The 27,869-nt window shown below is 63.3% G+C and overlaps 1 protein-coding gene across 1 annotated transcript; it reads right to left on the reverse strand.

Annotated features, from left to right (window-relative positions):
* Positions 1-74: 74 nt before the first annotated feature.
* On the reverse strand, positions 75-27,869 carry LOC126650186 (filamin-A-like; the record flags this gene model as incomplete). The annotated part of the gene is given in 23 exon segments (XM_050334719.1): positions 75-322; positions 3,892-4,081; positions 6,396-6,552; positions 7,430-7,553; positions 8,462-8,632; positions 9,351-9,373; positions 9,530-9,656; positions 9,659-9,666; positions 10,540-10,702; positions 11,700-11,873; positions 14,410-15,007; positions 15,560-15,822; positions 17,402-17,507; positions 17,510-17,515; positions 19,211-19,380; positions 19,469-19,556; positions 20,927-21,087; positions 22,471-22,594; positions 23,608-23,751; positions 24,591-24,673; positions 24,676-24,700; positions 27,297-27,490; positions 27,788-27,869. Coding segments are annotated over 23 exon segments (3,429 nt in total), but the record flags the coding sequence as incomplete, so codon positions are not given.

Consider the following 27,869-nt stretch of genomic DNA (forward strand, 5'->3'; position numbering starts at 1 on the left):
CCTCCCTGCCCCTCCCTCCTCTTTGCCCCTCCCCTCCCTCCCCTGCCCCCTCCCCGTGCTCTCCCCGCACTCACCATGACCTGGAAGGGGCTGTTGGGGATGTGCTCTCCCCCGAAGCGCACGCAGATGACGTACTTGCCGGGCTGGGGGGCGGTGTAGAAGATGTCGAAGGTGCCGTCGGGGTTCTCCACCACGTCCACGTCCACCTCGGAGCCGTCGGGGGTGCACACGGAGCACGTCACCTTGCCCTTGCCCGCCGCCTTGGCGTCCACCGTGATCACCGTCTGCTCCCCGATCTGGATCGTGGGGCCCACCCCGGCCCCTGGGGGGGGAGAGACACACGGGGGGAGGGGGTTATGGACTGACCTTGGGGGGCTCCGGGGCTGCCCACCTGCTGGGAGCCCCAAATTGGGGGGCTCTGGGGCTGCCCACCCACTGGGACCCCCAAACTGGGGGCCTCTGGGGGTGCCCACCTGCTGGGAGACCCAAATTGGGGGGTTCTGGGGGTGCCCACCCGCTGGGACACCCAAACTGGGGGGTTCTGGGGCTGATCACCCACTGGGACCCCCAAATTAAGGGGTTCTGGGGCTGCCCACCCGCTGGGACCCCCAAATTAGGGGGTTCTGGGGCTGCCCACCCACTGGGACCCCCAAATTGGGGGGCTCTGGGGCTGCCCACTCTCTGGGAGCCCTAAATTAGGGGGCTCTGGAGCTGTCCACCCACTGGAAGCCCCAAAGTGGGGGGCTCTGGGGGTGCCCACTCTCTGGGAGCCCCAAACTGGGGGGCTCTGGGGGTGCCAACCCGTTGGGACCCCCAAATTGGGGGGTTCCAGGGCTGCCCACCCGCTGGGAGCCCCAAATTGGGGGGTTCTGGGGCTGCCCACCCGCTGGGACCCCCAAACTGGGGGGTTCTGGGGCTGCCCACCCGCTGGGAACCCCAAATTAGGGGGTTCTGGGGCTGCCCACCTGCTGGGACACCCACATTAGGGAGTTCTGGGGCTGCCCACCCGCTGGGAGCCCCAAATTGGGGGGTTCTGGGGCTACCCACCCGCTGGGAGCCCCAAATTAGGGGGTTCTGGGGGTGCCCACTCTCTGGGAGCCCTACATTAGGGGGCTCCAGGGCTGCCCACTCTTTGGGAGCCCCAAATTAGGGGGTTCTGGGGCTGCCCACTCTTTGGGAGCCCCAAATTAGGGGGTTCTGGGGTGCCCACTCTCTGGGAGCCCTACATTAGGGGCCTCTGGAGGTGCCCAGCTGCTGGGACCCCCAAAGGACCCCCAAACTGCGGGTGTCAGGACAGTGACTCGTGCTGTGACACTGTCAAGGGGCTCTTGGGCTGCCCACTCTTTGGGAGCCCCAAATTGGAGGGCTCTGGGGCTGCCCACTCTCTGGGAGCCCTAAATTAGGGGGCTCCAGGGCTGCCCACCTGCTGGGAGACCCAAATTAGGGGGTTCTGGGCTGCCCACACACTGGGACCCCCAAATTGGGGGGTTCTGGGGCTGCCCACTCTTTGGGAGCCCCAAACTGGGAGGCTCAGGACGGTGACTCGTGCTGTGACGCCGCCAGGGCCACCCCAAAACGGCCCCCCTGCCCCATCCTGGGGGCTCTGGGGCTGCCTGACCTGAGCCCTGAGCCTGAGCTGAGCCCAGTCCCGAGCCTGATCCTGGTCTTGAGCTGAGCCCTGAGCCCAGCCCTGAGCCCTGAGCCAAGCATTGAGCTGAGCCCTGAACCTGATCCTGGTCCTGAGCTGAGCCTGATCCTGGTCCCAAGCTGAGCCCTCAGCCTGAGCTGAGCCTTGAGCTTGAGCCTTGAGCTGAGTCTGAGCCTGAGCTGAGCCAGAGCCTGAGCCTTGAGCTCAAGTCTGAGCTGAGCCAGAGCCTAAGCCCAAACCCTGAGCCCAAACCCGAGCCTGAGTCATGCCGTGAGCATGAGCTGGGCCCAGCCCTGAGCCCAAACCCTGAGCCCAAACCCTGAGCCTAAACCGAGCCCAAAATCGAGCCTGAGCTGTGCCATGAGCATGAGCTGGGAACACCCTGAGCCCAAACCCCGAGCCTGAGCCCTGCCATGAGCTGGGCCCAAACCCTGAGCCCAAACCCTGAGCCCAAACCCTGAGCCCAAACCCTGAACCTGAGCCCTGCCATGAGCTGGGCCCAAACCCTGAGCTCAAACCCTGAGCCTGAGCCGTGCCGTGAGCTGGGCCCAAACCCTGAGCCAAACCCTGAACCCAAACCCTGAGCCAAACCCTGAGCCCAAATCTGAGCCTGAGCCGTGCCATAAGCATGAGCTGGGCCCAAACCCTGAGCCAAACCCTGAGCCCAAACCCTGAGCCAAACCCTGAGCCCAACCCCGATCCTGAGCCGTGCCGTGGTCTTACCTAAGCCGTGACCTCCGATGGAAACTACAGCGTGGTGGGTGGGGGTGGGTGGTGGAGTGGGGGTGGGTGGGGGTGGGTGAGGGTGGGGGTGAGGTGGGCAGAGAAGCAAGAAATCCAGTGAGACACACGTGGTGAGACCCCCGACCCCCCTGTGCCCCCAAGCCTCCTCAGTGCCCCCCCAGACCCCTCCCTGCCAGCGGGAAGCGCTGGGTGTGCTGGGTGGGTGGGCGGGGTGCCAAGCCGTGTCCCCCACCCCGAAGGGTGGGGGTGAGGGGTGGGCAGAGAAGCGACAAATCCAGTGACACGCACGTGGTGAGACCCCCAAACCCACCCACGCCACTCCCCAGCCCAGCCCAGCCCAGCCCTCTGCCAGTCCCGGCCGTGCCCTCCCCATTTTGGGGCCATCAGGGGTCCCCCTGGCCGTGCCCCTCCTCATGTCACTGCCATCTGTCCCCTGGTTGTGCCCCCTCCCCATTTCAGTTCTTTCTGTCCCCTGGCCGTACCCCCTGCCCCTGCAGAGCCCCCCTGGCTGTGCCTCCTCCCCAAGTCACTGCCATCTGTCCCCTGGTTGTGCCCCCTCCCCATTTCAGTTCTCATCAATCCCTGGCTGTACCCCCTGCCCCTGCAGAGCCCCCCTGGCCGTGCCCCCTCCCCAAGTCACTGCCATCTGTCCCCTGGCCATGCCGCTGTCACTGTCCCCTGGCCGTGCCCCCACCCTTGCAGAGCCCCCTGCCTGTGCCCCCTCCCCCATTTCAGTTCTATCTGTCCCCAGGTTGTGTCCCCTGCCCCTGTCACTGTCCCCTGGCTGTACCCCCTGCCCCTGCAGAGCCCCCAGGCCGTGCCCCTCCCCATTTCAGTTCTATCTGTCCCCAGGCTGTGCCCCCCGCCCCGCCCCTGTCACTGTCCCCTGGCTGTGCCCCCTGTCACTGTCCCCTGGATGTGCCCTCCCCTGCAGAGCCCCCAGGCCGTGCCCCCTCCCCATATCAGTTCTATCTGTCCCCTGGCCATGCCCCCTCCCCATTTCAGTTCTGTCCCCTGCTGCTGCCACTGTCCCCTGGCCATGCCCCCTGTCACTGTCCCCTGCTGCTGTCACTGTCCCCTGCCCCTGTCCTGCTGTCACTGTCGCTGTCACTGTCCCCTGCCCCTATCACTGTCCCCTGGCTGTGTCCCCTGCCCCTGTCACTGTCCCCTGGCTGTACCCCCTGCCCCTGCAGAGCCACCCAGGCTGTGCCCCCTCTCCATTTACTGTCCCCAGGCCGTGCCCCCCGCCCCGCCCCTGTCTCTGCCCCTGTCACTGTCCTCTGCCCCTGTCACCATCCCCTGCCCCTGTCACTGTCCCCTGCCCCCATCACTGTCCCCCGTCACTGTCATTGTCCCCTGCCGCTGTCACTGTCCCCTGCCCCTGTCATTGTCACTGTCCCCTGCCCCTGTCACTGTCTCTGTCCCCTGTCACTGTCCCCTGCCCCTGTCCCTGTCCCCTGCCGCTGCCCCCCGGTGCCCCCATGACGTGCCCCCCTCACCGGTGACGGTGCACTTGCTGGCGTCGCCGGTGGGCACGGCGCGGATGCGGTATGGCGAGTAGGGGATCTCGTCGCCGCCGTACTTGATGAGGATGGTGTAGCGGCCCGTCATGTCGGGCACGTACGACACCGTGTACGTCCCGTCCTCGTTGTCCCGGATCGACGCCTTCTTGGGCTTCCCCTCGGGGTCCTGGAGGGGGGGAGGAACAGAGGGACACGAAGGGATCAGGGGGGGAGGATGGGGTGGAATGGGGGCACCCTGAAAGGCCCTGCGGGCCCCAAATCCTGACACCTGAAACACTCAAATCCCAAAAACTCTGACCCCCAAATCCTGACACCTGAAACACCCAAATCCCAAAAACTCTGACCCTCAAATCCTGACACCTGAAACACCCAAATCCTGACACCTGAAACACCCAAATCCCAAAAACTCTGACCCCCAAATCCTGACACCTGAAACACCCAAATCCTGACACCTGAAACCCCCAAATCCCAAAAACTCTGACCCCCAAATCCTGACACCTGCAATCCCCAAATCCCAAAAACTGACCCCCAAATCCTGACACCTGAAACACCCAAATCCTGACACCTGAAACACCCAAATCCCAAAAACTGCCCCCCAAATCCTGACACCTGAAACACTCAAATCCTGATACCTGTAATATCAAATCCCAAAAACTGCCCCCCAAATCCTGACACCTGAAACACTCAAATCCCAAAAACTGACCCCCAAATCCTGACACCTGAAACACCCGAATTCTGACACCCAAAAGCCCCCCAAACCCCCTAACCGTGATCTGCACAGCCAGCAGCCCCTCCAAACCCCTCATAAACCCCCCCAAATCCCCCATAAACCCCCCCAAACCCCTCATAAACCCCCAATTCCCTCTGACCAGTGATCTGCACTGGCCAGCAGCCCCTCCAATCCCTCATAAACCCCCCAATCCTCTCATAAACCCCCTAACCCCTCATAACCCCCTAACCCCCTCATAACCCCCAAAGCCCCCAATCCCCCTGACCGTGATCTGCACGGCCAGCAGCCTCAAACCCCTCATAACCCTCCCAACCCCTCATAAACCCCCAAACCCCTCATAAACCCCCCACTGTGATTTGCACGGCCAGCAGCCCCTCCAATCCCTCATAAACCCTCCAAAAGCCCCCAATCTCCCCACCGTGATCTGCACGGCCAGCAGCCCCTAATCCCCTCCAAAACCCCTAACCCCTCATAAACTCCCCAGAACCCTCATAAGCCCCCAAACCCCTCATAAACCCCCCTGACCATGATCTGCACGGCCAGCAGCCCCTCCAATCCCCTCATAAACCCCCCAATCCCCTCATAAGCCCCTAACCCCTCATAACCCCCCCAAAAGCCCCCAATCCCCTGACCGTGATCTGCACGGCCAGCAGCCCCTCAAACCCCTCATAAACCCCCTAACCCCTCATAACCCCCAAACCCCTCATAAACCCCCAAACCCCTCATAACCCCCAAAACCCCCAATCTCCCCCACCGTGATCTGCACGGACAGCAGCCCTCAAACCCCTCATAACCCCCAACCCCTCATAAACCCCCAAACCCCTCATAACCCCCACTGTGATCTGCACGGCCAGCAGCCCCTCCAATCCCCTCATAAACCCTCCAAAAGCCCCCAATCTCCCCCCACCGTGATCTGCACGACCAGCAGCCCTCAATCCCCTCATAAACCCCCAAAAGCCCCCAAGGCCCCCTGACCGTGATCTGCACGGCCAGCAGCCCTCAATCCTCCATAAACCCCTCCAATCCCCTCATAACCCCCCAAAGCCCCCCCAACCCCCACCGTGATCTGCACGGCCAGCAGCCCTCAATCCCTCATAAACCCCCAAACCCTCATAAACCCCCTGACCGTGATCTGCACAGCCAGCAGCCCCCAAAACCCTCATAAACCCCCAAACCCCTCATAACCCCCAAACCCTCATAAACCCCCTCCAATCCCTCATAACCCCCAAAAGCCCCTGACCGTGATCTGCACGGCCAGCAGCCCCTCAAACCCCTCATAAACCCCCAAAACCCCTCATAACCCCCACCGTGATCTGCACGGCCAGCAGCCCTCAAACCCCTCATAACCCCCAATCCCTCATAAACCCCCAACCCCTCATAACGCCCCCAACCCCTCATAAACCCCCCAAACCCCTCATAAACCCCCAAACCCCTCATAACCCCCAAAAGCCCCCAAGCCCCCTGACCGTGATCTGCACGGCCAGCAGCCCTCAATCCCCTCATAAACCCTCCAATCCCCTCATAACCCCCAAAGCCCCCAACCCCCACTGTGATCTGCACGGCCAGCAGCCCTCCAATCCCCTCATAAACCCCCCAAAGCCCCCCAAACCCCCCACCGTGATCTGCACGGCCAGCAGCCCCCAAACCCCTCATAAACCCCCAACCCCTCATAAACCCCCAAACCCCCTAACCCCTCATAAACCCCCCAAACCCCTCATAACCCCCCCAAAAGCCCCCAATCCCCCCTGACCGTGATCTGCACGGCCAGCAGCCCCTCGCCGGCGTCCTTGGCGTCGATGGTGAACTCCACGGGCAGGCTGGCCGGGACCCCCGTGGTGTTGAGGCCGGGGCCGCTGGCCCGGACCTTGCTGGCGTCGTGGGTGGGCAGAGCCTTCACCTTGAAGGGGCTGGGGGCGTGGGAGATCACCACGGACCCCCAGACAGGAGGAATCCTGTGCCCACCCCCAGACCACCCCAAAACCTTCCCTGAACACGTCGGGTGCCCCCCAGAGCCCCTCTGGAGACTCCCAGAGTGCCTCCAGAGCCCCCAGAGCCCCCCGGTCTCCTCAGAACACCCCCAGTGACCCCCAGAGCCCCCCAGTGCCTCCCAGAATCCTCAGAATGCCTCCAGTGTCCCCCAGGTCATCCCAGAACACCTCCAGTGCCCCCAGAACCTCCCAGTGCCCCCCAAAGCCCTAATGGAGCCCCCAGAGCCCCCAAAGCCCTAATGGAGCCACCCAGAGCCTCCCCAGTGCCCCCAGAACCCCTCCAGTGCCCCCCAGATCCCCCTCAGTGTCCCCTAAAGCCCTACTGGAACCCCCAGAGCCCCCAAAGCCCTACTAGAGCCCCCAAAGCCCTACTAGAACCCCCAGAGCACCCCAAAGCCCTACTGGAACCCCCAGGTCCCCCCAGAGTCCTACTGGAACCCCCAGAGCCCCCAAAGCCCTACTAGAACCCCCAGAGCCCCCAAAGCCCTACTGGAACCTCCCAATGCCCCCAAAGCCCTACTAGAGCCCCCAAAGCCCTACTGGAGCCCCCAATGCCCCCCCAAAGCCCCACTGGAGCCCCCCAAAGCCCTACTAGAGCCCCCAAAGCCCTACTGGAACCCTCCCAATGCCCCCAAAGCCCTTCTGGAACACCCCAGAGCCCCCAAAGCCCTACTGGAACCTCCCAGAGCCCTCCAAAGCCCCCCAAAGCCCCACTGGAACCCCTCAGTGCCCCCCAAAGCCCTACTGGAACCCCCCAAAGCCCCACTGGAGCCCCCCCAAGCCCCCCAGGCGGTACCTGCGGGGCACCTCGTGGTCCCCGTAGCGCACGGCGATGCTGTAGGGCCCCTCTCGGGACGGGACGTAACTCACGCGCCGCGTCCCGTCCCCGTTGTCCGCCACGTCCACCGGCTCCACCACGCCTGGGGGGCGCGGGGAGGGGGTCAGGGGGCACCAAGGGGCGGCCACGGCCACCCCCCACACTCACAGGGCAACCCCGAAACCCCACAGGGCACCACGGACCCCACAGGGCACCCCAAAACCCTGCAGGGCACCACGGACCCCACAGGACATCCCAAAACCCCACAGGGCACCACAGACTCCACGGGACATCCCAAGACCCTACAGGACGCCACAGACCCTGCAGGCCACCCCAAAACCCCACAGGGCACCTCAAGACCCTGCAGGGCACCCAAAACCCCACAGGGCACCTCAAGACCCTAAAGGGCACCACGGACCCCACAGGACATCCCAAAACCCTGCAGGGCACCACGGACCCCACAGGACATCCCAAAACCCTACAGGGTACCCCAAGACCCTGCAGGGCACCACGGACTCCACGGGGCATCCCAAGACCCTGCAGGGCACCACGGACCCCACGGGGCATCCCAAAACCCTACAGGGCACCCCAAAACCCTGCAGGGCACCAGGAACCCCACAGGACACCCCAAGACCCCACAGGACACCCCAAAACCCCACAGGGCATCCCAAAACCCTGCAGGGCACCACAGACCCCACGGGACATCCCAAAATCCCACAGGGCACCACAGACTCCACGGGACATCCCAAAACCCCGCAGGGCACCACGGACCCCATGGGACACCCCAAAACCCCACAGGGCACCACGGACCCCACGGGACATCCCAAAACCCTGCAGGGCACCTCAAAACCCTGCAGGGCACCACGGACCCCACAGGACATCCCAAAACCCTGCAGGGCACCACAGACCCCACAGGGCACCACAAACCCTACAGGGTACCCCAAAACTCCACGGGACACCCCAAAACCTCCCCAGGACACGCCACCACCCCGCAGGGTGTCCCCCCCTGACCTTTGGGGCCCTGGACCTTGACGTCCAGCGGGGCCACCCCGGCCTTGGAGGTGTCCACGGTGAAGGTTTGGGGGACGTTGGCGCGGACGGAGCCCGGGGTGAGCCCCGGCCCCGAGCACGTCACGCGGGACGCGTCCACGGGGCACGACACCGGCACCTGGAACGGGCTCCCTGGGAAAGGGGGGATCCCAAATTAATGGGGGGCACTTATGGGGTCATCCCAGAGACCCACAGACACCCCCAGCCCCCATGGCCCCACACAGGACACGCGGAACGCGTCCACGGGGCACGACACCGGCACCTGGAACGGGCTCCCTGGGAAATAGGGGGATCCCAAATTAATGGGGGGCACTTATGGGGTCATCCCAGAGACCCACAGACACCCCCAGAGCTCCCACAGCCCCCATGGAGCCCCCACGGCCCCACAAAGGACACACGGGACGCGTCCACGGGGCACGACACCGGCACCTGGAACGGGCTCCCTGGGGAATAGGGGGTCCCAAATTAATGGGGGGCACTTAAGGGGTCATCCTACAGACCCCCAGGACGCCCCCAACCCCCCCCAGCCCCACCTGGGACCTGGTGGCCGCCGTAGGTGACGTTGAGGCTGTAGGTTCCCAGCTCATATGGGATGTATTCCATAAAACAGCCCCCCAAAACCACCCCAAAACCACCCCAGGATCCCCCAGAGCCCCCAAAACCCCCAAATCCCTCAAACCCCCCCAGCCCCACCTGGGACCTGGTGGCCGCCGTAGGTGACGTTGAGGCTGTAGGTTCCCGGCTCATATGGGATGTACTCCACGGAACAGCCCCCAAAACCACCCCAAAACCACCCCAGGATCCCCCAGAGCCCCCAAACCCCCCAAATCCCCCAAACCCCCAGCCCCACCTGGGACCTGGTGGCCGCCGTAGGTGACGTTGAGGCTGTAGGTTCCGGGTTCATATGGGATGTATTCCACGGAACAGCCCCCAAAACCCCCAGGACCCCCAGAGACCCCCAAAACCACCCCACAACCCCAGGACCCCTCAAACCCCCCCAGCCCCACCTGGGACCTGTGGCCGCCGTAGGTGACGTTGAGGCTGTAGGTTCCGGGCTCATATGGGATGTACTCCACGGAACAGCTGCCGTCCTTGTTGTCCGTGCAGGACATCTTGGCCTCCGAGGGTCCCTCCACTGCCAGCCCCAGACCCCCGTGCCGGCACCCCTGGGGGGGGAAAAAACAGAGGGGGGGTCAGGGGGGCACCCCCAGGACCCCCAGGGAACACGGGAGGGAGGGGGAGTGGGAGGGAGAGGTTTGGATATTTTGGGGTCAGCAGGGGAAGGGTCTGGGGGGAGGGAGAGGTTTGGATATTTTGGGGTCAGCAGGGGAAGGATTTGGGGGGGAGGGAGAGGTTTGGATATTTTGGGGTCAGCAAGGGAAGGATCTGGGGGGGGAAGGAGAGGTTTGGATATTTTGGGGTCAGAAGGGGAAGGATCTGGTGGGGGGAGGGAGAGGTTTGTGGGGACGGAGAGGTTTGTGGGGACGGGGATGGTTTGGGGTCAGCAGGGAAGGATTTTTGTGGATCTGGGGTGTCCCTGGTGGGATCTGGGGTGTCTCTGGTGGGATCTGGGGTGTCTCTGGTGGGATCTGGGGTGTCCCTGGTGGGATTTGGGCTCTCCCAGCCCCGGGGTCTCACCGTGTCTCCACGGTGAACTTGTTGGGGGGATCTGGGGTGTCCCTGGTGGGATCTGGGGTGCCCCTGGTGGGATTTGGGGTGTCCCAGCCCCGGGGTCTCACCGTGTCTCCACGGTGAACTTGTTGGAGGGGTGTGGGTGTCCCTGGGGGGATTTGGGGTGTCCCTGAGTGGATCTGGGATGTCCCTGGGGGTGCCCCTGGTGGGATCTGGGGTGTCCCTGGTGGGATTTGGGGTGTCCCTGGTGGGATTTGGGGTGTCCCAGCCCCGGGGTCTCACCGTGTCTCCACGGTGAACTTGTTGGGGGGTGTGGGTGTCCCTGGTGGGATCTGGGGTGTCCCTGGTGGGATTTGGGGTGTCCCTGGTGGGATTTGGGGTGTCCCTGGTGGGATTTGGGCTCTCACCGTGTCTCCACGGTGAACTTGTTGGGCTGGTTGGTGGTGCCGCTCTGGATGCCGGGCCCGTGGACCCTCACGCGGGTGGGGTCGCAGCCCTCGGTGACGGGGACACGGAAGGGGCTCAGGGGCACGGGGGTCCCATCGTACGTCACCTCCACCGTGTGCAGGCCTGGGGGCAGCGGGGCAGGATGAGACCCCTGAGCACCCCCTGAACCTTCCTGAGCCCCTCCTGAACCTTCCTGAGCCCCCCTGAGCCACCAGGACCACCCTGAACCCCCTGAATTCCCCTGGAGCCCCCAGGACCCTCCTGAGCCCCCCCTGAGCCCCCTGAAACCCCCAGAGCCCCCAGGACCAGCCTGAACCCCCTGAATTCCCCTGGAGCCCCAGGACCCTCCTGAGCCCCCTGAGCCCCCTGAACACCCCAGAGCCCCCAGGACCCTCCTGAGCTCCCTAAATCCCTCAAGCCCCCCAGAGCCCCCAGGACCCTCCTGAGCTCCCTAAATCCCTCAAGCCCCCCAGAGCCCCAGGACCCTCCTGAGCCCCCTGGAGCCCCCATGTCCAACACAGGTCCCTCGAAGGGGTCCTGCATGGTCAGGGTGCAGCCCTCCAATGTGAGTGGGGGCACAAGGGGTCACCCCACACCCCTTGGAACCCCAGAGCCCCCCAAGACCCCCCGGCTCAGGGGCCCTGTAAGGGCTCTCTGTGCAGGTGGGGGTCCCGTGTGAGTGGGGGCATGCACAGGGTCCCAGGTCACCCCAACACCCCTTGGGACCCTCAGAGCCCCCCAAGACCCCCCCTCAGGCTCAGCAGGGCCCTGGAAGGGGCTCCCTGTGCGGGAGGGGGTCCCATGTGAGTGGGGGGCATACACAGGGTCCCAGGTCACCCCCACACCCCTTGGGACCCCCAGAGCCCCCCAAGACCCCCCCCAGGCTCAGCAGGGTCCTGGAAGGGGCTCCCTGTGCGGGTGGGGGTCCCGTGTGAGTGGGGGGCACACATGGGGTCCCAGGTCACCCCCACACCCTTGGGACCCCCAGAGCCCCCCAAGACCCCCCCTCAGGCTCAGCAGGGTCCTGGAAGGGGCTCCCTGTGTGGGTGGGGGTCCCGTGTGAGTGTGGGAGGGTCATCCTATGGGGTCAGAGCCCCCCCTGAGCCCCCCCCCAGCTCACCCTCCTCGTAGGGCGTGTACTCCACGTGGTAGGTGCCGTCCCCTCGGTCCTCCACGAAGGTCTCGGTGACGTTTCCGGAGGGGTTGGACACGAGGGTCTTCACGTGGGGCCCCCCGGCCTTGCTGAGCGCCCGCGCGTCCACCTCGAACTCCGTCACGGCCTCGCGGAACACGCCTGGGGGGCACGGGGGGGTCAGGGGGGTGGCCAGGCCTGCCCTGCCCAGCCCTTCCCAGCCCTTCTCATCCCATCCCAGCCCTGCCCTGCCCAGCCCTTCCCATCCCATCCTTTCCTATCCCATCCCATCCCATCCCTTGTCATCCCAGCCCAGCCCTGCCCTGCCCAGCCCTTCCCATCCCATCCTTTCCTATCCCATCACATCCCAGCCCTTGTCATCCCAGCCCTGCCCTGCCCTGCCCTGCCCTTCTCATCCCATCCTTTCCCATCCCATCCCATCCCTTGTCATCCCAGCCCTGCCCTGCCCTGCCCAGCCCTTCTCATCCCATCCCTTCCCATCCCATCACATCCCATCCTTTGTCATCCCAGCCCTGCCCTGCCCAGCCCTTCTTATCCCATCCCAGCCCTGCCCTGCCCAGCCCTTCTCATCCCATCCTTTCCAATCCCATCCCATCCCTTGTCATCCCATCCCTGCCCTGCCCTGCCCTTCCCAGCCCTTCTCATCCCATCCCAGCCCTGCCCTGCCCAGCCCTTCTCATTCCATCCTTTCCTATCCCATCCCATCCCATCCCTTGTCATCCCAGCCCTGCCCTGCCCAGCCCTTCTTATCCCATTCCAGTCCTGCCCAGCCCTTTCCATCCCATCCCTGCCTGCCCTGCCCCTCCTATCCCTTCTCATCCTGTCCTTTCCCATCCCATCCCATCCCATCCCATCCCCTCCTCGTGGTGTCACCCCAGTGGTGTCACTGTCACCCCACACTCACCCTTGCCCTCACGCCGGGCCCGAACACCCTGATGCCGGCAGTGTCACCCTGATGGTGTCACCCCCCTGGCTGTGTCACCCCAATGGTGTCACCCCAATGGTGTCACTGTCACCCCAATGATGTCACCCCAATGGTGTCACTGTCACCCCAACAGTGTCACTGTCACCCCAGTGGTGTCACCCCAATGATGTCACTGTCACCCCACACTCACCCTTTCCCTCCACGCCCGGCCCGAACACCCTGACGCCGGCGGTGTCACCCCAGTGGTGTCACCCTCACCCCCCACACTCACCCTTGCCCTCCACACCGGGCCCGAACACCCTGACGCCGGCGGTGTCACCCTGATGGTGTCACTGTCACCCCAGTGGTGTCACTATCACCCCAACAGTGTCACTGTCACCCCACACTCACCCTTCCCCTCGACACCCGGCCCGAACACCCTGACGCCGGCGGTGTCACCCCAATGATGTCACTGTCACCCCACACTCACCCTTTCCCTCCACGCCGGGCCCGAACACCCTGACGCCGGCGGTGTCACCCCAATGATGTCACTGTCACCCCAATGGTGTCACTGTCACCCCAGTGGTGTCACCCCAATGGTGTCACTGTCACCCCAACGGTGTCACTGTCACCCTGATGGTGTCACTGTCACCCCACACTCACCCTTCCCCTCGATGCCGGGCCCGAACACCCTGACGCCGGCGGTGTCACCCCAATGATGTCACTGTCACCCCAATGGTGTCACTGTCACCCCAGTGGTGTCACTGCCACCCCACACTCACTCTTTCCCTCCACGCCTGGCCCGAACACCCTGACGGTGTCACTGTCACCCTGATGGTGTCACTGTCACCCCACGCTCACCCTTTCCCTCCACGTCGAACACCCTGATGCCGGCGGTGTCACCCCAATGATGTCACTGTCACCCCAGCGGTGTCACCCCAATGATGTCACTGTCACCCCACACTCACCCTTCCCCTCGACGCCCGGCCCGAACACCCTGACGCCGGCGGTGTCACCCCAATGGTGTCACTGTCACCCCAACGGTGTCACTGTCACCCCAATGGTGTCACTCTGACCATCCACACTCACCCTTTCCCTCCACGCCAGGCCCGAACACCCTGACGCCGGCGGTGTCACCCCAGTGGTGTCACCCCAATGGTGTCACTGTCACCCCAATGATGTCACTCTGACCCTCCACACTCACCCTTCCCCTCCACGCCGGGCCCGAACACCCTGACGCCGGCGGTGTCACCCCAATGATGTCACTGTCACCCCACACTCACCCTTCCCCTCCACGCCCGGCCCAAACACCCTGACGCCGGCGGTGTCACGCTGATGGTGTCACTGTCACCCCAGTGGTGTCACTGTCACTCCAATGATGTCACCCCACACTCACCCTTCCCCTCAACACCCGGCCCGAACACCCTGACGCCGGCGGTGTCACCCCAGGGGTGTCACTGTCACCCCCCTGGCTGTGTCACCCCAATGATGTCACTCTGACCCTCCACACTCACCCTTTCCCTCCACGCCGGGCCCGAACACCCTGACGCCGGCGGTGTCACCCCAGCAGTGTCACTGTCACCCCACACTCACCCTTCCCCTCGACACCTGGCCCGAACACCCTGACGCCGGCGGTGTCACCCCAATGGTGTCACTGTCACCCCAATGGTGTCACTCTGACCATCCACACTCACCCTTTCCCTCGACGCCCGGCCCGAACACCCTGACGCCGGCGGTGTCACCCCGATGATGTCACTCTGACCCCACACTCACCCTTCCCCTCCACACCCGGCCCGAACACCCTGACGCCGGCGGTGTCGCGCGCGGGCTCCACGCGGACGGTGCTGGGGAAGTGGGGCACGGGCTGCCCGCCGTACTCCACGGTGATGGTGTACACGCCGGGGCTGCGGGGCGTGTAGGCGATGGTGTAGGTGCCGTCGCCGTCGTCCTCCACGCGCACCTCGGCGCGGGCGCCGGCCTCGGAGGCGATGCCGATGGTGAGCTCGGCCGTGCCGGCGCGGCTGCAGTCCACGCGGAAGCGGCCGGGCTGGCCGGCCGTGGCCCCCTCCAGCCCCGGCCCCTCGCAGGTCACCTTGGAGGGGTCGAACTGGGGCCGCACCGGGGCCCGGAAGGGCGAGCCCGGCACGTGGGCGCCGGCGAACAGGATGTTGATGTTGTAGTCGCCGGGCTCGGTGGGCAGGTAGGACACGGAGCAGGTGCCGTCGCCGTTGTCCAGGCACTCGATCTTGGCCTCGCAGGGACCCTCCACCGTCAGCCCCAGGCCCCCCGTGCCCGCGCCCTTGGTGTCGATGGTGAAGGGCGCCGGCACCCCCGCCAGGCCCCCCTGCAGACCCGGCCCGAAGGCGCGGACCTGTGTGGGGAAATGGGGGGTGGGGAGTCAGGGGATGGTGGGGACACCCTGAGGGGTGGGGGTCAGAGAGCTGGTGGGGACCCTAGGACACCCTGAGGGGTGGGGGTCAGGGGTCATGGTAGGGACCCCAGGACACCCTGAGGGGTGGGGGTCAGGGAGCTGATGGGGACCCCAGGACACTCTGAGGGGGTGGGGGGTCAGGGGGTTATGGCACCCCAAACACAGCCCCACAGGGTCCCAAAACTGATCCATGGGGTGATCCCTGGGACCCAAATGCAGCCCCACAGGGTGACCCCAACACCCCTACCCCAAATACAGCCCCACCCCAAATACAGCCCCACCCCAAACACAGCCCCACAGGGCGACCCCAACCCCCCACACCCCAAATACAGCCCCACAGGGTGATCCCTGGGACCTCCACCCCAAATACAGCCCCACAGGGTGACCCCAACACCCCCACCCCAAATACAGCCCCACCCCAAATACAGCCCCACAGGGTGAGCCCCACACCCCCCCATCCCCACAGGGGTGGTCCCCAGGCCCAGCACCCACCTTGGAGGGGTCAGTGGGGGGCACGGCCTCGACGGGGAAGGGGCTGCCGGGCACGGGGACGCCGTCGTAGGTGACCTCGACGCTGTAGGGCCCCTCCTCGCGGGGGATGAAGCGCACCAGGCTGTTCTCGGGGTTCAGCCCCGGCTCCACCGTGCAGGGCACCCCCTTCCTCGAGGGGCCCGTGATCCGCGCGCCCACCTTGCCCTGGCCCCCCGCGCCCTTGGACTTCACCGTGAACTCCTGGTCCTTGCCCACCTCCAGCTCTGTGGAAAGGGCGGGAGGGGTGAAAAAAAAGGGGTGTCAGCGGCCTCAGAATGGGGGGGCCAGGCTGAGATGAGGGTTGGGATTGAAATTTGGGGGGGTCCAGGTTCATATGGGGTGGAGAGACTGAAATTGGGAGGTGGAGATTGGAATTGGGGGGATCCAGGCTGATATGGGGAAGTGGAGACTGAAATTTAAGGGTCTAGGCTGATATGGGGGGGTGGAGACTGAAATTTGGGGGTCCAGGTTGATATGGGGGGGTGGAGATTGAAACTGGGGGGTCAAGGCTGACATTGGGGGGTCGAGGCTGATATGGGGGGTGGAGATTGAAATTTAAGGGTCCAGGCTGATATGGGGGGTGGAGATTGAAATTTGGGGTTCAGGTTGATATGGGGGGTGGAGATTGAAATTTGGGGGTTCAGGTTGATATGGGGGTGGAGATTGAAATTTGGGGGTTCAGGTTGATATGGGGGTGGAGATTGAAATTTGGGGGTCCAGGTTGATATGGGGGGTGGAGATTGAAATTTGGGGGTTCAGGTTGATATGGGGAGGTGGAGATTGAAATTTGGGGGTCCAGGTTGATATGGGGGTGGAGATTGAAATTTGGGGGTTCAGGTTGATATGGGGAGGTGGAGATTGAAATTTGGGGTCCAGGTTGATATGGGGGGTGGAGATTGAAATTTGGGGGTTCAGGTTGATATGGGGGGTGGAGATTGAAATTGGGGGTTAGAGATTGAAATTGGGGGTCAAGGCTGACATTGGGGGTTGAGGCTGATATGGGGGGAGACTGACACTGGGGAGGGGGTGGAGATTGAAATTTGGGGGTCCAGGCTGATATGGGGGTGGAGATTGAAATTTGGGGTTCCAGGCTGATATGGGGGGTGGGGACTGAAACTGGGGGTAGAGGTTGAAATTGGGGGCCAGGCTGATATGGGGGATAGAGACTGAAATTGGGGGGGTAGAGGTTGATAGGGGGGGGTCAAGATTGAAATTGGGGGGTCCAGGCTGATATAGGGAGGTGGACATTGAAATTGGGGGTAGAGATGAAATTGGGGGTAGAGATTGAAATTAGGGGCTTGGAGATTGATATGGGGGAGGTGGAGACTGAAATTGGGAGGGTCGAGGCTGATATGGGGGGTAGAGATTGAAATTGGGGGGTAGGGATTGAAATTTGGGGTAGAGCCTGAAATTGGGGAGGTAGAGCCTGAAATTTGAGGCTGGACCACAAAATGAGGGGCTGCACCCCAAAATCAGGGGCTAGAACCCAAACCCCTGACCCCAAGACTCCAGAAAGCCCCCAGGCCCCCACCCATCCACGTTCCCCAGTGCCCCCAGCCCCAGGGACCTCCCAACTCCTCCAAGGACCCCCAAGACCCAGAGCCCCCACCCAGGACCCTGGGATCCCTCAGGGACCCTCCCAGCCCTCAGAGGACCCCAAGTGACCCTCCCCAACCCCTAGGATCCCCAACCCCTGAGACCCCCAGTCCTGGAGGGTTCCCCAGTGTGCCCCCTCCCCACATCCCCAAGGCCCCCAGCCCCTGGGGACCCCCAAACTCCCCAGGACCCCCAAAGCCCCCTTACTGTCGTCCAGGCCGGAGATCTTGATCTTGCCCAGGTCCAGGCTGGGGTCACCCCACGCTGAAGGGGCTTTTCGGGATGGGGTCCCCCCGTAGGTCACCGAGACCCCAAATTACCCTGGGGAGGCACGGGAGGGGGGTCAGGAGGGGTCATGGCCCCCAACATTGTAAAGCGGGAGTTTTGAGGGGGGTTCAGGGTTTTGGGGTCCCTCACCTGCTGGATGGGGGTGTATTTGGGGGGTTCAGGGTTTTGGGGTCCCTCACCTGCTGGATGGGGGTGTATTTGGGGGGTTCAGGGTTTTGGGGTCCCTCACCTGCTGGATGGGGGTGTTTTAGGGGTGTTTTGGGGTCCCTCACCTGCTGGATGGGCATTGTAGGTGTTTTGGGGTTGTTTTGGGGTCCCACCTGCTGGATGGGTGTGTAGGTGACCCATGGGGGTTATGGGGAGCTTGGGGCCCTCACCTGCTGGATGGGGTGTAGGTGTTTTGGGGTGTTTTGGGGTGTTTTGGGGTCCCACCTGCTGGATGGGGGTGTAGGTGTTTTGGGGGTGTTTTGGGGTGTTTTGGGGTCCCACCTGCTGGATGGGGGTGTAGGTGTTTGGGGGGTGTTTTGGGGGTGTTTTTGGGGGTGTTTTGGGGTCCCACCTGCTGGATGGGGTGTGTTTTGGGGGTGTTTTGGGGTCCCACCTGCTGGATGGGGGTGTAGGTGTTTGGGGGGTGTTTTGGGGGTGTTTTGGGGTCCCACCTGCTGGATGGGGGTGTAGGTGTTTTGGGGGTGTTTTTGGGGCGGTTTGGGGTGTTTTGGGGTGTTTTGGGGTCCCACCTGCTGGATGGGGGTGTAGGTGTTTTTGGGGGTGTTTTTGGGGGTGTTTTGGGGTCCCACCTGCTGGATGGGGGTGTTTTGGGGCCCCACCTGCTGGATTGGGGTGTAGGTGTTTTGGGGGAGTTTTGGGGGTGTTTTTGGGGCTGTTTTGGAGTCCCACCTGCTGGATGGGGGTGTAGGTGTTTTGGGGGTGTTTTGGGGTGCTTTTGGGGGTGTTTTGGGGTCCCACCTGCTGGATGGGGGTGTAGGTGTTTTGGGGGAGTTTTGGGGGTGTTTTTTGGGGTGTTTGGGGTCCCACCTGCTGGATGGGGGTGTTTTGGGGCCCCACCTGCTGGATTGGGTGTAGGTGTTTTGGGGTGTTTTTGGGGTGTTTTGGGGTGTTTTGGGGCCCCACCTGCTGGATGGGGGTGTAGGTGACCCATGGGGGTGTTTTGGGGCTGTTTTGGAGTCCCACCTGCTGGATGGGGGTGTAGGTGACCCATGGGGGGGTTATGGGGGTGTTTTTGGGGTGTTTTGGGGTCCCACCTGCTGGATGGGGGTGTAGGTGTTTTGGGGAGTTTTGGGGTGTTTTGGGGTGTTTTAGGTCCCACCTGCTGGATGGGGTGCAGGTGCTTTGGGGCTTGGGGTGTTTTTGGGCTGTTTTGGGTCCCACCTGCTGGATGGGGTGTTTTGAGAGGTTTTGGGTGTGTTTGGGGCTGTTGTTTTGGGGTCCCACCTGCTGGATGGGGGTATGTTTGGGGGTTTGGGGGTTTTTGGGGTGTTTTGGGGTCCCACCTGCTGGATGGGGGTGTAGGTGTTTGGGGGGTGTTTGGGGGTGGTTTGGGGTGTTTGGGGCTGTTTTGGGGTCCCACCTGCTGGATGGGGGTGTAGGTGTTTTGGGGGAGTTTTGGGGGTGTTTTTGGGGGTGTTTTGGGGTCCCACCTGCTGGATGGGGGTGTAGGTGTTTTGGGGGAGTTTTGGGGGTGTTTTTGGGGGTGTTTTGGGGCCCCACCTGCTGGATGGGGGTGTAGGTGACCGTGTGGGTCCCGTCCAGGTTGTCCTTCACCTCCAGGTCCTTGACGGCCTCTCCCTTGGCGGGCCCCGTCACCTGCACGTCCAGGGGGGCTCTGCCCCCCGCCTTGGCGTTCACCGTGAAGTGGGTGGGTTTCCCCAGCTCCACACCTGGGGGGGGACACAGGGAGGGGCGTCAGGGGGGTCCCCAAATCCCCCTCAGCCCCCTCCCTGTGCCCCCTCCCCTCCCCAGACTCACCGGAGCGGCTCAGCCCGGGACCCTCGGCCTTGACCTTGCTGGCGTCGTGGGAGGGGTCCACCTTCACCCGGATGGGGCTGGTGGGGGCCTGGGACCCTAAAATCAGCCCCCTCTGTGTCCTGACCCCCCTGGAGACCCCTCTGCAGTCCCCTGCCCTCTGTGTCCCAATCAGCCCCCTGAGCCTCAAAATGACTCCTGAGACCCCTCTGCAGTCCCCTGCCCTCTGTGTCCCAAAATCAGCCCTCAAAGCCCCAAAATCAGCCCCCAAAATGAGCCCCCTGGAGACCCCTCTGCAGCCCCCTGGCCCCTGTGCCCCAAAATGAGGCCCCAAAGCCCCAAAATCAGCCCCCAAAATGAGCCCCTGAGACCCCCTCTGCAGCCCCCTGGCCCCTGTGTCCCAAAATGGGGCCCCAAAGCCCCAAATCAGCCCCCAAAATGAGCCCCTGAGACCCTCTGCAGCCCCTGACCCCTGTGCCCCAAAATGAGCCCCTAAAGCCCTAAAATGACCCCCCCTGGAGACCCTCTGCAGCCCCCTGACCCCTGTGCCCCCAAAATCAGCCCCCAGCCCCATGACCCCCGAACCCCATGCAGCCTGACCCTGTGCCCCAAAAAGCCCTGAACCCCAAAATGACCCCTGAACCCTCAGCAGCCCCCTAGGTCCCTAGTGCCCCAAAATCACCCCCTCAAAGCCCCAAAATCAGCCCCCGAAATGACCTCCCTGGAGACTCCTCGTGCAGCCCCCTGCCCCTGTGCCCCAAAATCAGCCCCCGAAGCCCCAAAATCAACCCCTGAGCCCCAGAATGAGCCCCTAAAGCCCCCTGAGCTCCCCACCCCAGAGCCCCCAGCCCCACCTGATCTGCGAACAGCACCATGATGGTGCAGGCCCCGGCCTCACAGGGTGTGTATTTGTATGTACAGCACAAGGCCCCTGAACCCCAAAATGAGCCCCCTGAGCCCTCCCCTAAAGCCCCCAGAGCTCCCCAGCGCTCCACCTGATCTACGAACAGCACCAATGATGGTGTAGGCCCTAGGCCCACAGGGCGTGTATTTGCATGTACAACACAAGGCCCCTGAACCCCCAAAATGAGCCCCCTGAGCTCCCAGCCCCCAGAGCTCCCCAGAGCCCCCAGCCCCACCTGAGTCAGCAAACAGCACCATGATGGTGTAGGCCCCAGGCCCGCTGGGCGTGTATTTGTATGTACAACACAAGGCCCCTGAACCCCACAATGAGCCCCCTGAATCCCAAAATGAGCCCCTCAAAGCCCCCCTGAGCTCCCCCAAAGCCCCCCAGAGCCCCCAGCCCCACCTGGTCAGCAAACAGCACCATGATGGTGCAGGCCCCGGGTCCGCTGGGCGTGTATTTGTGTGTACAACACAAGGCCCCTGTGCCCCAAAATGAGCCCCCAACCCAAAGCCCCCCAGAGCCCCCCCAAAGCCCCCCAGAGCCCCCAGCCCCACCTGGTCAGCAAACAGCACCATGATGGTGTAGGCCCCGGGCCCGCTGGGCGTGTATTTGACGGTGAAGGTGTCGTTGTCGTTGCGGACGATGTCGAAGTCGATGTCGGCCTCGGCCGGGCCCACCACGCCCGGGGCGCATTTGATCCCGATGCTCACGTCCCCTGAGGGGGGGGACACAACAGGGGGGCTTCAGCACCCTGGGACACCCCCCAAACACAGTCCTGGGATCCCTAAACACAGCCAGGACCCCCCATACCAGCCCTGGGACCCCTAAACCCAGCCAGGACCCCCCAAACACAGCCCTGGGACCCCCAAACACAGCCCTGGGACCCCTAAACCCAGCCAGGACACCCCAAACACAGCCCTGGGACCCCTAAACCCAGCCAGGACCCTCCAAACACAGCCCTGGGACCCCCCAAACACAGCCCTGGGATTCCCAAATGACCCAGGACCCCCCAAACACAGCCCTGGGACCCCCAAACACAGCCCAGGGACCCCCAAACCACAGCCCAACAGTCCTTGGGATCTCCAAATCACCCAGAACCCCCAAACACAGCCCTGGGACCCCCAAACACAGCCAGGGACCCCCAAACACAGCCCTGGGACCCCCAAACACACCCAAGACCCCCCAAACACAGCCCTAGGACCCCCAAACACAGCCCTGGGACCCCTAAACACAGCCAGGACCCCCCAAACACAGCCCTGGGACCCCTAAACCACAGCCCAACAGTCCTTGGGATCCCCAAATCACCCAGGACTCCCCAAACACAGCCCTGGGACCCTCAAACACAGCCCTGGGACCCCCAAACCAGCCAGGGACCCCCAAACACAGTCCTGGGACCCCCCAAACACAGTCCTGGGACCCCCAAACACAGCCCTGGGATCCCCAAATGGAGCCCTGGGACCCCCAAACACAGCCCTGGGACCCCCAAACCCAGCCAGGACCCCCCAAACACAGCCCTGGGATCCCCAAACATGGCCTGGTAGCTCCTGGGAACCCCAAACCCCCTGGGACACCCCAAAAGACACCCAAACCCCCTGGGACCCCTCAAAACACACCCTGACAGCTCCCCTATCCCCCTCCCAGCCCCTCAGAGCCCCCCCAGTCCTCCCTCCCCAGCCCCCCAGAGCCCCCAGTCCTCCTCAGCTCCCCAGAGCAGCAGTCCCCCCTGTGCCCACCCTGCCCCCACACGCTGCCCCCAGTCCCTCCACAGCCCCCAATCCCCTCCACAGCCCCAGAGACCCCCGAGTCCCCCTGCCCCACCCTGCCCCACATTGCTCTCCACAGCCCCCAACTCTCCCAGCCCCAGAGCCCCCCAGTCCCCTCCCAGCCCACCTCTGCCCCACATGCTGCTCCCCAACCCCTCCCAGCCCCCAAAGCCCCCCCAATGCCCCCTCCCAGCCTCCCATTCCCCTCCCAGCCCCCCCATTCCCCTCCCCAGCCCCCTCAGAGGCCCCCAATCCCCCTCCCAGCCCCCCAATCCCTCCCCAGCCCCCAGAGCCCCCAATCCCCTCCCCAGCCCCCAGGGCCCCCTCGTGCCCACCCTGCCCGGCCTCGCTGCAGTCCACGGTGAAATAGGTGGGCTCGTGGGCCTTGAGCCCCGTCTTGGCCACGCCGGGCCCGTAAACCTTCACCTTGTGGGGGTGGCTGCCGGCCCCCACCCCCACCTGCAACGGGGAGGGGGCGTCAGCGGGACCCCCACGCACGGGGGACCCCCAACCCCAGCTTGGGACCCCGGGCAGGGGGAACCCTAAACCTGGGCTTGGGACTCCCCAGAGATCCTAAAGCCAGGTTTGGAAAACACCCCCCACCCAGGGCAGGTGGGACCTCCCCCCAAAACCAGGTTTAGGACCCCCCTAAACCTGGGTTTGGGACCCTCCAGGACAGGTGGGACACCCTCCCCAAAAACCTGGGTTTGGGACACCCTCGAAACACGGGTTTGGAACCCCCCCAGGACAGGTGGGACCCCACAAACCTGGGTTTGGAACCCCCCTAGGGAAGGTGGGACCCCCCAAAACATGGGTTTGGGACCCCCAAACCTGGATTCAGGACCCCTCAAACACAGGTTTGGGACCCCCCACCAAAAGCAGTCAAGATCCTTCCTCCCCTCCCCCATTTTTGGGGTCCCCTACCCTGAAGGGGCTCTCGGGGATGTTGACCCCAATGTTGACCCCCTCAACCCCATTTTTGGGGGTCCCCTCACCCTGAAGGGGCTCTGGGGGATGTTGACCCCCTCAACCCCATTTTTGGGGGTCCCCTCACCCTGAAGGGGCTCTGGGGGAAGTTGACCCCCCCAACCCCATTTTTGGGGATCCCCTCACCCTGAAGGGGCTCTGGGGATGCTTGACTCCCCAACCCATTTTTGGGGTCCCTCACCCTGAAGGGGCTCTGGGGAAGTTGACCTCCCAACCCCATTTTTGGGGATCCCTCACCCTGAAGGGGCTCTGGGGATGTTGGACCCCCATAATCCCCATTTTTGGGGGTCCCCTCACCCTGAAGGGGCTCTGGGGGATGTTGACCCCTCCCATAATCCCCGTTTTTGGGGGTCCCCTCACCCTGAAGGGGCTCTGGGGGATGTTGACCCCCCCATAATCCCCATTTTTTGGGGGTCCCCTCACCCTGAAGGGGCTCTGGGGGATGTTGACCCCTCCCATAACCCCGTTTTTGGGGGTCCCCTCACCCTGAAGGGGCTCTGGGGGATGTTGACCCCCCCCCAGGACACCATGGCCGTGTGTTTGATGGGTTTTTTTGGGGTGTAGGAGCAGCTGAAGGTCCCGTTCCCGTTGTCCTTCACCGACACATCCACAGGGTTCCCCTCCGAGTCCTGGGGGTGAGGGGGGGGATAAAAGGGGTCAGGACCCCCCAAAACCCGCCCTGAGACCCCCCTCAAATCCACCCACACCCCTCTGGGAGTCCAAACCCCCCCAATGGCCCCTCAGCCCCCCAGCAAGGGGGTCCCAAATCCTCCTGGTGTCACCCCAAAATCCCATCATAGACTCCCCAAATCCCACCACAGCCCCCCCAAATTCCTCATAGCCCCCCTAAATCCCTCATAGACCCCCCAAATCCCACCATAGCCCCCCCAAAATCCTCATAGCCCCCTAAATCTCCTCATAGACCCCCAAATCCCATCACAGCCCCTCAAATCCCCCATAGACCCCTCAAACTCCTCATAGCCCCCCTAAATCCCCTCATAGACCCCCATAAGTCTCTATCACAGCCCCCAAATCCCACCATAGTCCCCCCAAATCCCTCATAGCCCCCAAATCCACACCATAGACCCCCAAATCCCTCCTCACAGCCCCCAAATCCCCTCTCAGTCCCCTAAAACCCTCCATAGCCCCCCAAATCTCTCATAGACCTCCTCCAAACCCCTCATAGCCCCTCCAAATCCCACCACAGCCCCCCTGAATCACCCCACATATCCCCAAATCCCTCCATCGACCCCCAAATCCCTCTCACAGCCCCCAAATCCCCCCTCAGTCCCCTAAAACCCTCCATAGCCCCCCCAAATCCCACTGCAGACCCCCAAACCCCTCCACAGACTCCCCTAAATCCCCCAGTTACCCTCAAATCAACCCACAGACCCCCAAATCCACTCCCAGCCCCCAATCCTCATTAGACCCCCAAAACCCTCACAGACCCCCAAACCCCCCTCCTCACCTGCATCTGCACTTTGAGGGTCCCTTCCCCGTTCTTGGCGTCCACCGTGAACTCGGTGGGTTTGTTCACAGAGACCCCGACTGCTCCAGCCCCGGCCCGTGGGCCTTCACCTGGGGGCACAGGGGGGTTAAAGGGGGTTTCAGGGTTTTGGGGGATCTGGGGAAAGGGGGATTTGGGGGAAAAGGGATAGATTTGAGAGAAAAAGGGTGAATTTGGGGGATTTGGGGGAAAAGGGAGGATTTGGGGGATTTGGGGAAAAAGTGAGGATTTGTGGGGTCTGTGAGGTCTGTTGAGGATTTGGGGGTCTGTGGGGTGCCACCTTCTCTGGGAAGGAGTCTGGGGGTGGGGGTGGATGTCTGCCATGAAGGGGCTGTGGGGAGGTTTGGGGCTCTCTGGGGGTCTGTGGGGTGGATTTGGGGGTCTGTGGGTTGTTTGGGGATCTGTGGTGGATTTGGGGGTCTGTGGGTCTGTGGGTTGTTTGGGGTGTCTGTGGGGTCCCACCTTCTCCGGGAAGGAGTCTGGGGCGAGGTCGGATGTCTGCCATGAAGGGGCTGTGGGGAGGTTTGGGGGCTCTCTGGGGTCTGTGGGGATTTGGGGGTCTGTGGGGTCTGTGGGTTGTTTGGGGTGTCTGTGGGGGTCCCACCTTCTCAGGGAAGGAGTCTGTGGCGGGGGCGGATGTCTGTCATGAAGGGGCTGTGGGGTGGATTTGGGGGTCTGTGGGGTCTGTGGGTTGTTTGGGGGTCTGTGGGGATTTGGGGTGTCTGTGGGGTCTGTGGGGATTTGGGGGTCTGGGATGGGTTGGGTTTTGGGGGTCTGTAGATTTGGGGGCCTGTGAGGGATTTGGGGGTCTGTGGATTTGGGGGTCTGTGGGGGCTTTGGGGGTCTGTGTGGATTTGGGGGTCTGTGGGGTCTTTGGGGGTCTGTGGATTTGGGGGTCTGTGGGGGTTTTGGGGGGTCTGTGAGGGGGTCTTGGGGGTCTGTGGGGATTTGGGGGTCTGTGGGGTTTTGGGGGTCTGTGTGATTTGGGGGTCTGTGAGGGCTGGGTCTGTGGATTGGGGGTCTGTGGGGGTTTTGGGGGTCTGTGGTGATTTGGGGGTCTGTGGGGATTTGGGGGTCTGTGTGATTTGGGGGTCTGTGGGGGTTTTGGGGGTCTGTGGGATTTGGGGGTCTGTGGGGTTTGGGGGTCTGTGTGATTTGGGGGTCTGTGGGGGTTTTGGGGGATCTGTGGGGGTTTGCCATGAAGGCTGTGAGGTGGATTGGGGGTCTGTGGGGATTTGGGGTCTTGGGTCCCACTTCTCCGGGAATGGTCGCGGGGGCGATGCTGCATGAAGGAGCTGGGGTGGATTTGGGGGTCTGTGGGGATTTGGGGTGTCTGGGTCTGTGGGGTGCTCTGTGGGTCCCACCTTCTCGGGAAGGAGTCTGGGGTGGGGGATGCTGCTGAAGGGCTGTGGGATGGATTGGGGTCTGGGGATTTGAGGTGTCTGGGGGCGGATCTGGGGTCTGTGGGGATAGGAGTCTGTGGGTCTGTAGGGATTTGGGGGTCTGTGGGTTGTTTGGGGGTCTGAGGTCCACCTTCTCCGGAAGGAGTCAGGGGCTGGGGAGAAGTCTGCGGGCTCTATGGGGTCTGTGGGGGATTTGGGGTGTTCTGGGGGTCCCACCTTCTCGGGAAGGAGTCAGGGGCGGGGGCGATGTCGGCCATGAAGGGGCTGTGGGGTGGATTTGGGGGTCTGTGGGGTCTGTGGGGGTCTGTGGGGTCTGTGGGGGATTTAGGGGGTTCTATGAGGGTCCCACCTTTCTCCGGGAAGGAGTCTGGGGGTGGGGGGCGGATGCTCTGGCCATGAAGGGGCTGTGGGGTGGATTTGGGGGTCTGTGGGTGGATCTGTGGGGGTCTCTGGGGTCTGTGGGGGTTTGGGGGTGTCTGTGAGGGGTCCCACCTTCTCCGGGAAGGAGTCTGGGGTGGGGGGCGGATGTCTGCCATGAAGGGGTCTGTGGGGTGGATTTGGGGGGTCTGTGGGGTGGATTTGGGGGTCTGTGGGTTGTTTGGGGTGTCTGTGGGGTCCCACCTTCTCCGGAAGGAGTCTGTGGGGTTTGCGGATGTCTGCCATGAGGGCTGTGGGGAAGTCTGGGGACTTTGGGGGTCTGTGGGGATTTGGGGGTCTGTGAGGGTCTGTGGGGTTGTTTGGGGGTCTGTGAGGGTCCTACCTTCTCAGGGAAGGAGTCTGGGGGCGGGGTGGGATGTCTGCCACGAAGGGGCTGTGGGGTGGATTTGGGGTGTCTGTGGGGGTCCCACCTTCTCTGGGAAGGAGTCAGGGGCTGGGGGCGGATGTCTGCCATGAAGGGGCTGTGGGGTGGATTTGGGGTCTGTGAGGTGGATTTGGGGGTCTCTGGGTTGTTTGGGGTGTCTGTGGGGGTCCCACCTTCTCCGGGAAGGAGTCTGGGGGTGGGGGCTGATGTCTGCCATGAAGGGGCTGTGGGGTGGATTTGGGGGTCTGTGGGGATTTGGGGGTCTGTGGGGATTTGGGGGTCTGTGGGTTCTGTGGGAGATTTGGGGGTCTGTGAGGGTCCCACTCTCTCTGGGAAGGAGTCAGGGGTGGGGGTCGGATGTCTGCCATGAAGGGGCTGTGGGGTGAATTTGGGGGCCTGTGGGGTCTGTGGGGGATTTGGGGGGTCTGTGGGGTTGATTTGGGGGGTCTGTGGGGGTCCCACCTTCTCCGGGAAGGAGTCAGGGGGTGGGGGTCGGATGTCTGCCATGAAGGGGCTGCCCCGGATGTCCTCTCCGTCGCACAGCACGTGCACCGCGTAGGGCCCCGGCTCGGTGGGCCAGTAACGCACCGAGCACGAGCCGTCACCCCCGTCCGAGCACTCGATCCGCGCCTGGGACGGGCCCTCCACTGAGAAACCTGAGATAAGGGACCCCAAAATGAGTCAGGAAACAAAATTAGCACTCGATATGGGCCTGGGATGGGTCCTCCACAGAGAAACGTGCAAAAAGGGACCCCAAAATGAGTCAGGGAGCCCAAAATCCACTGGGAAACCTGCGAAAAGGGACCCCAAAATGAGCCAGGAAACAAAATCAGCACTTGATATGGGCCTGGGACGGGCCCTCCACTGAGAAGCCTGAGAAACGACCCCAAAATGAGTCAGGAAACAAAATCAGCACTCAATCCATGCCTGGGACGGGCCCTCCACAGAGAAACCTGGGAAAAGGGACCCCAAAATGAGCCAGGAAACAAAATCAGCACTTGATATGGGCCTGGGCCGGGCCCTCCATGGAGAAAC

Source organism: Myiozetetes cayanensis, unplaced genomic scaffold (genome assembly GCF_022539395.1).
Source record: "Myiozetetes cayanensis isolate MyiCay16 unplaced genomic scaffold, myiCay2020 scf576, whole genome shotgun sequence".
Taxonomy (NCBI): domain Eukaryota; kingdom Metazoa; phylum Chordata; class Aves; order Passeriformes; family Tyrannidae; genus Myiozetetes; species Myiozetetes cayanensis.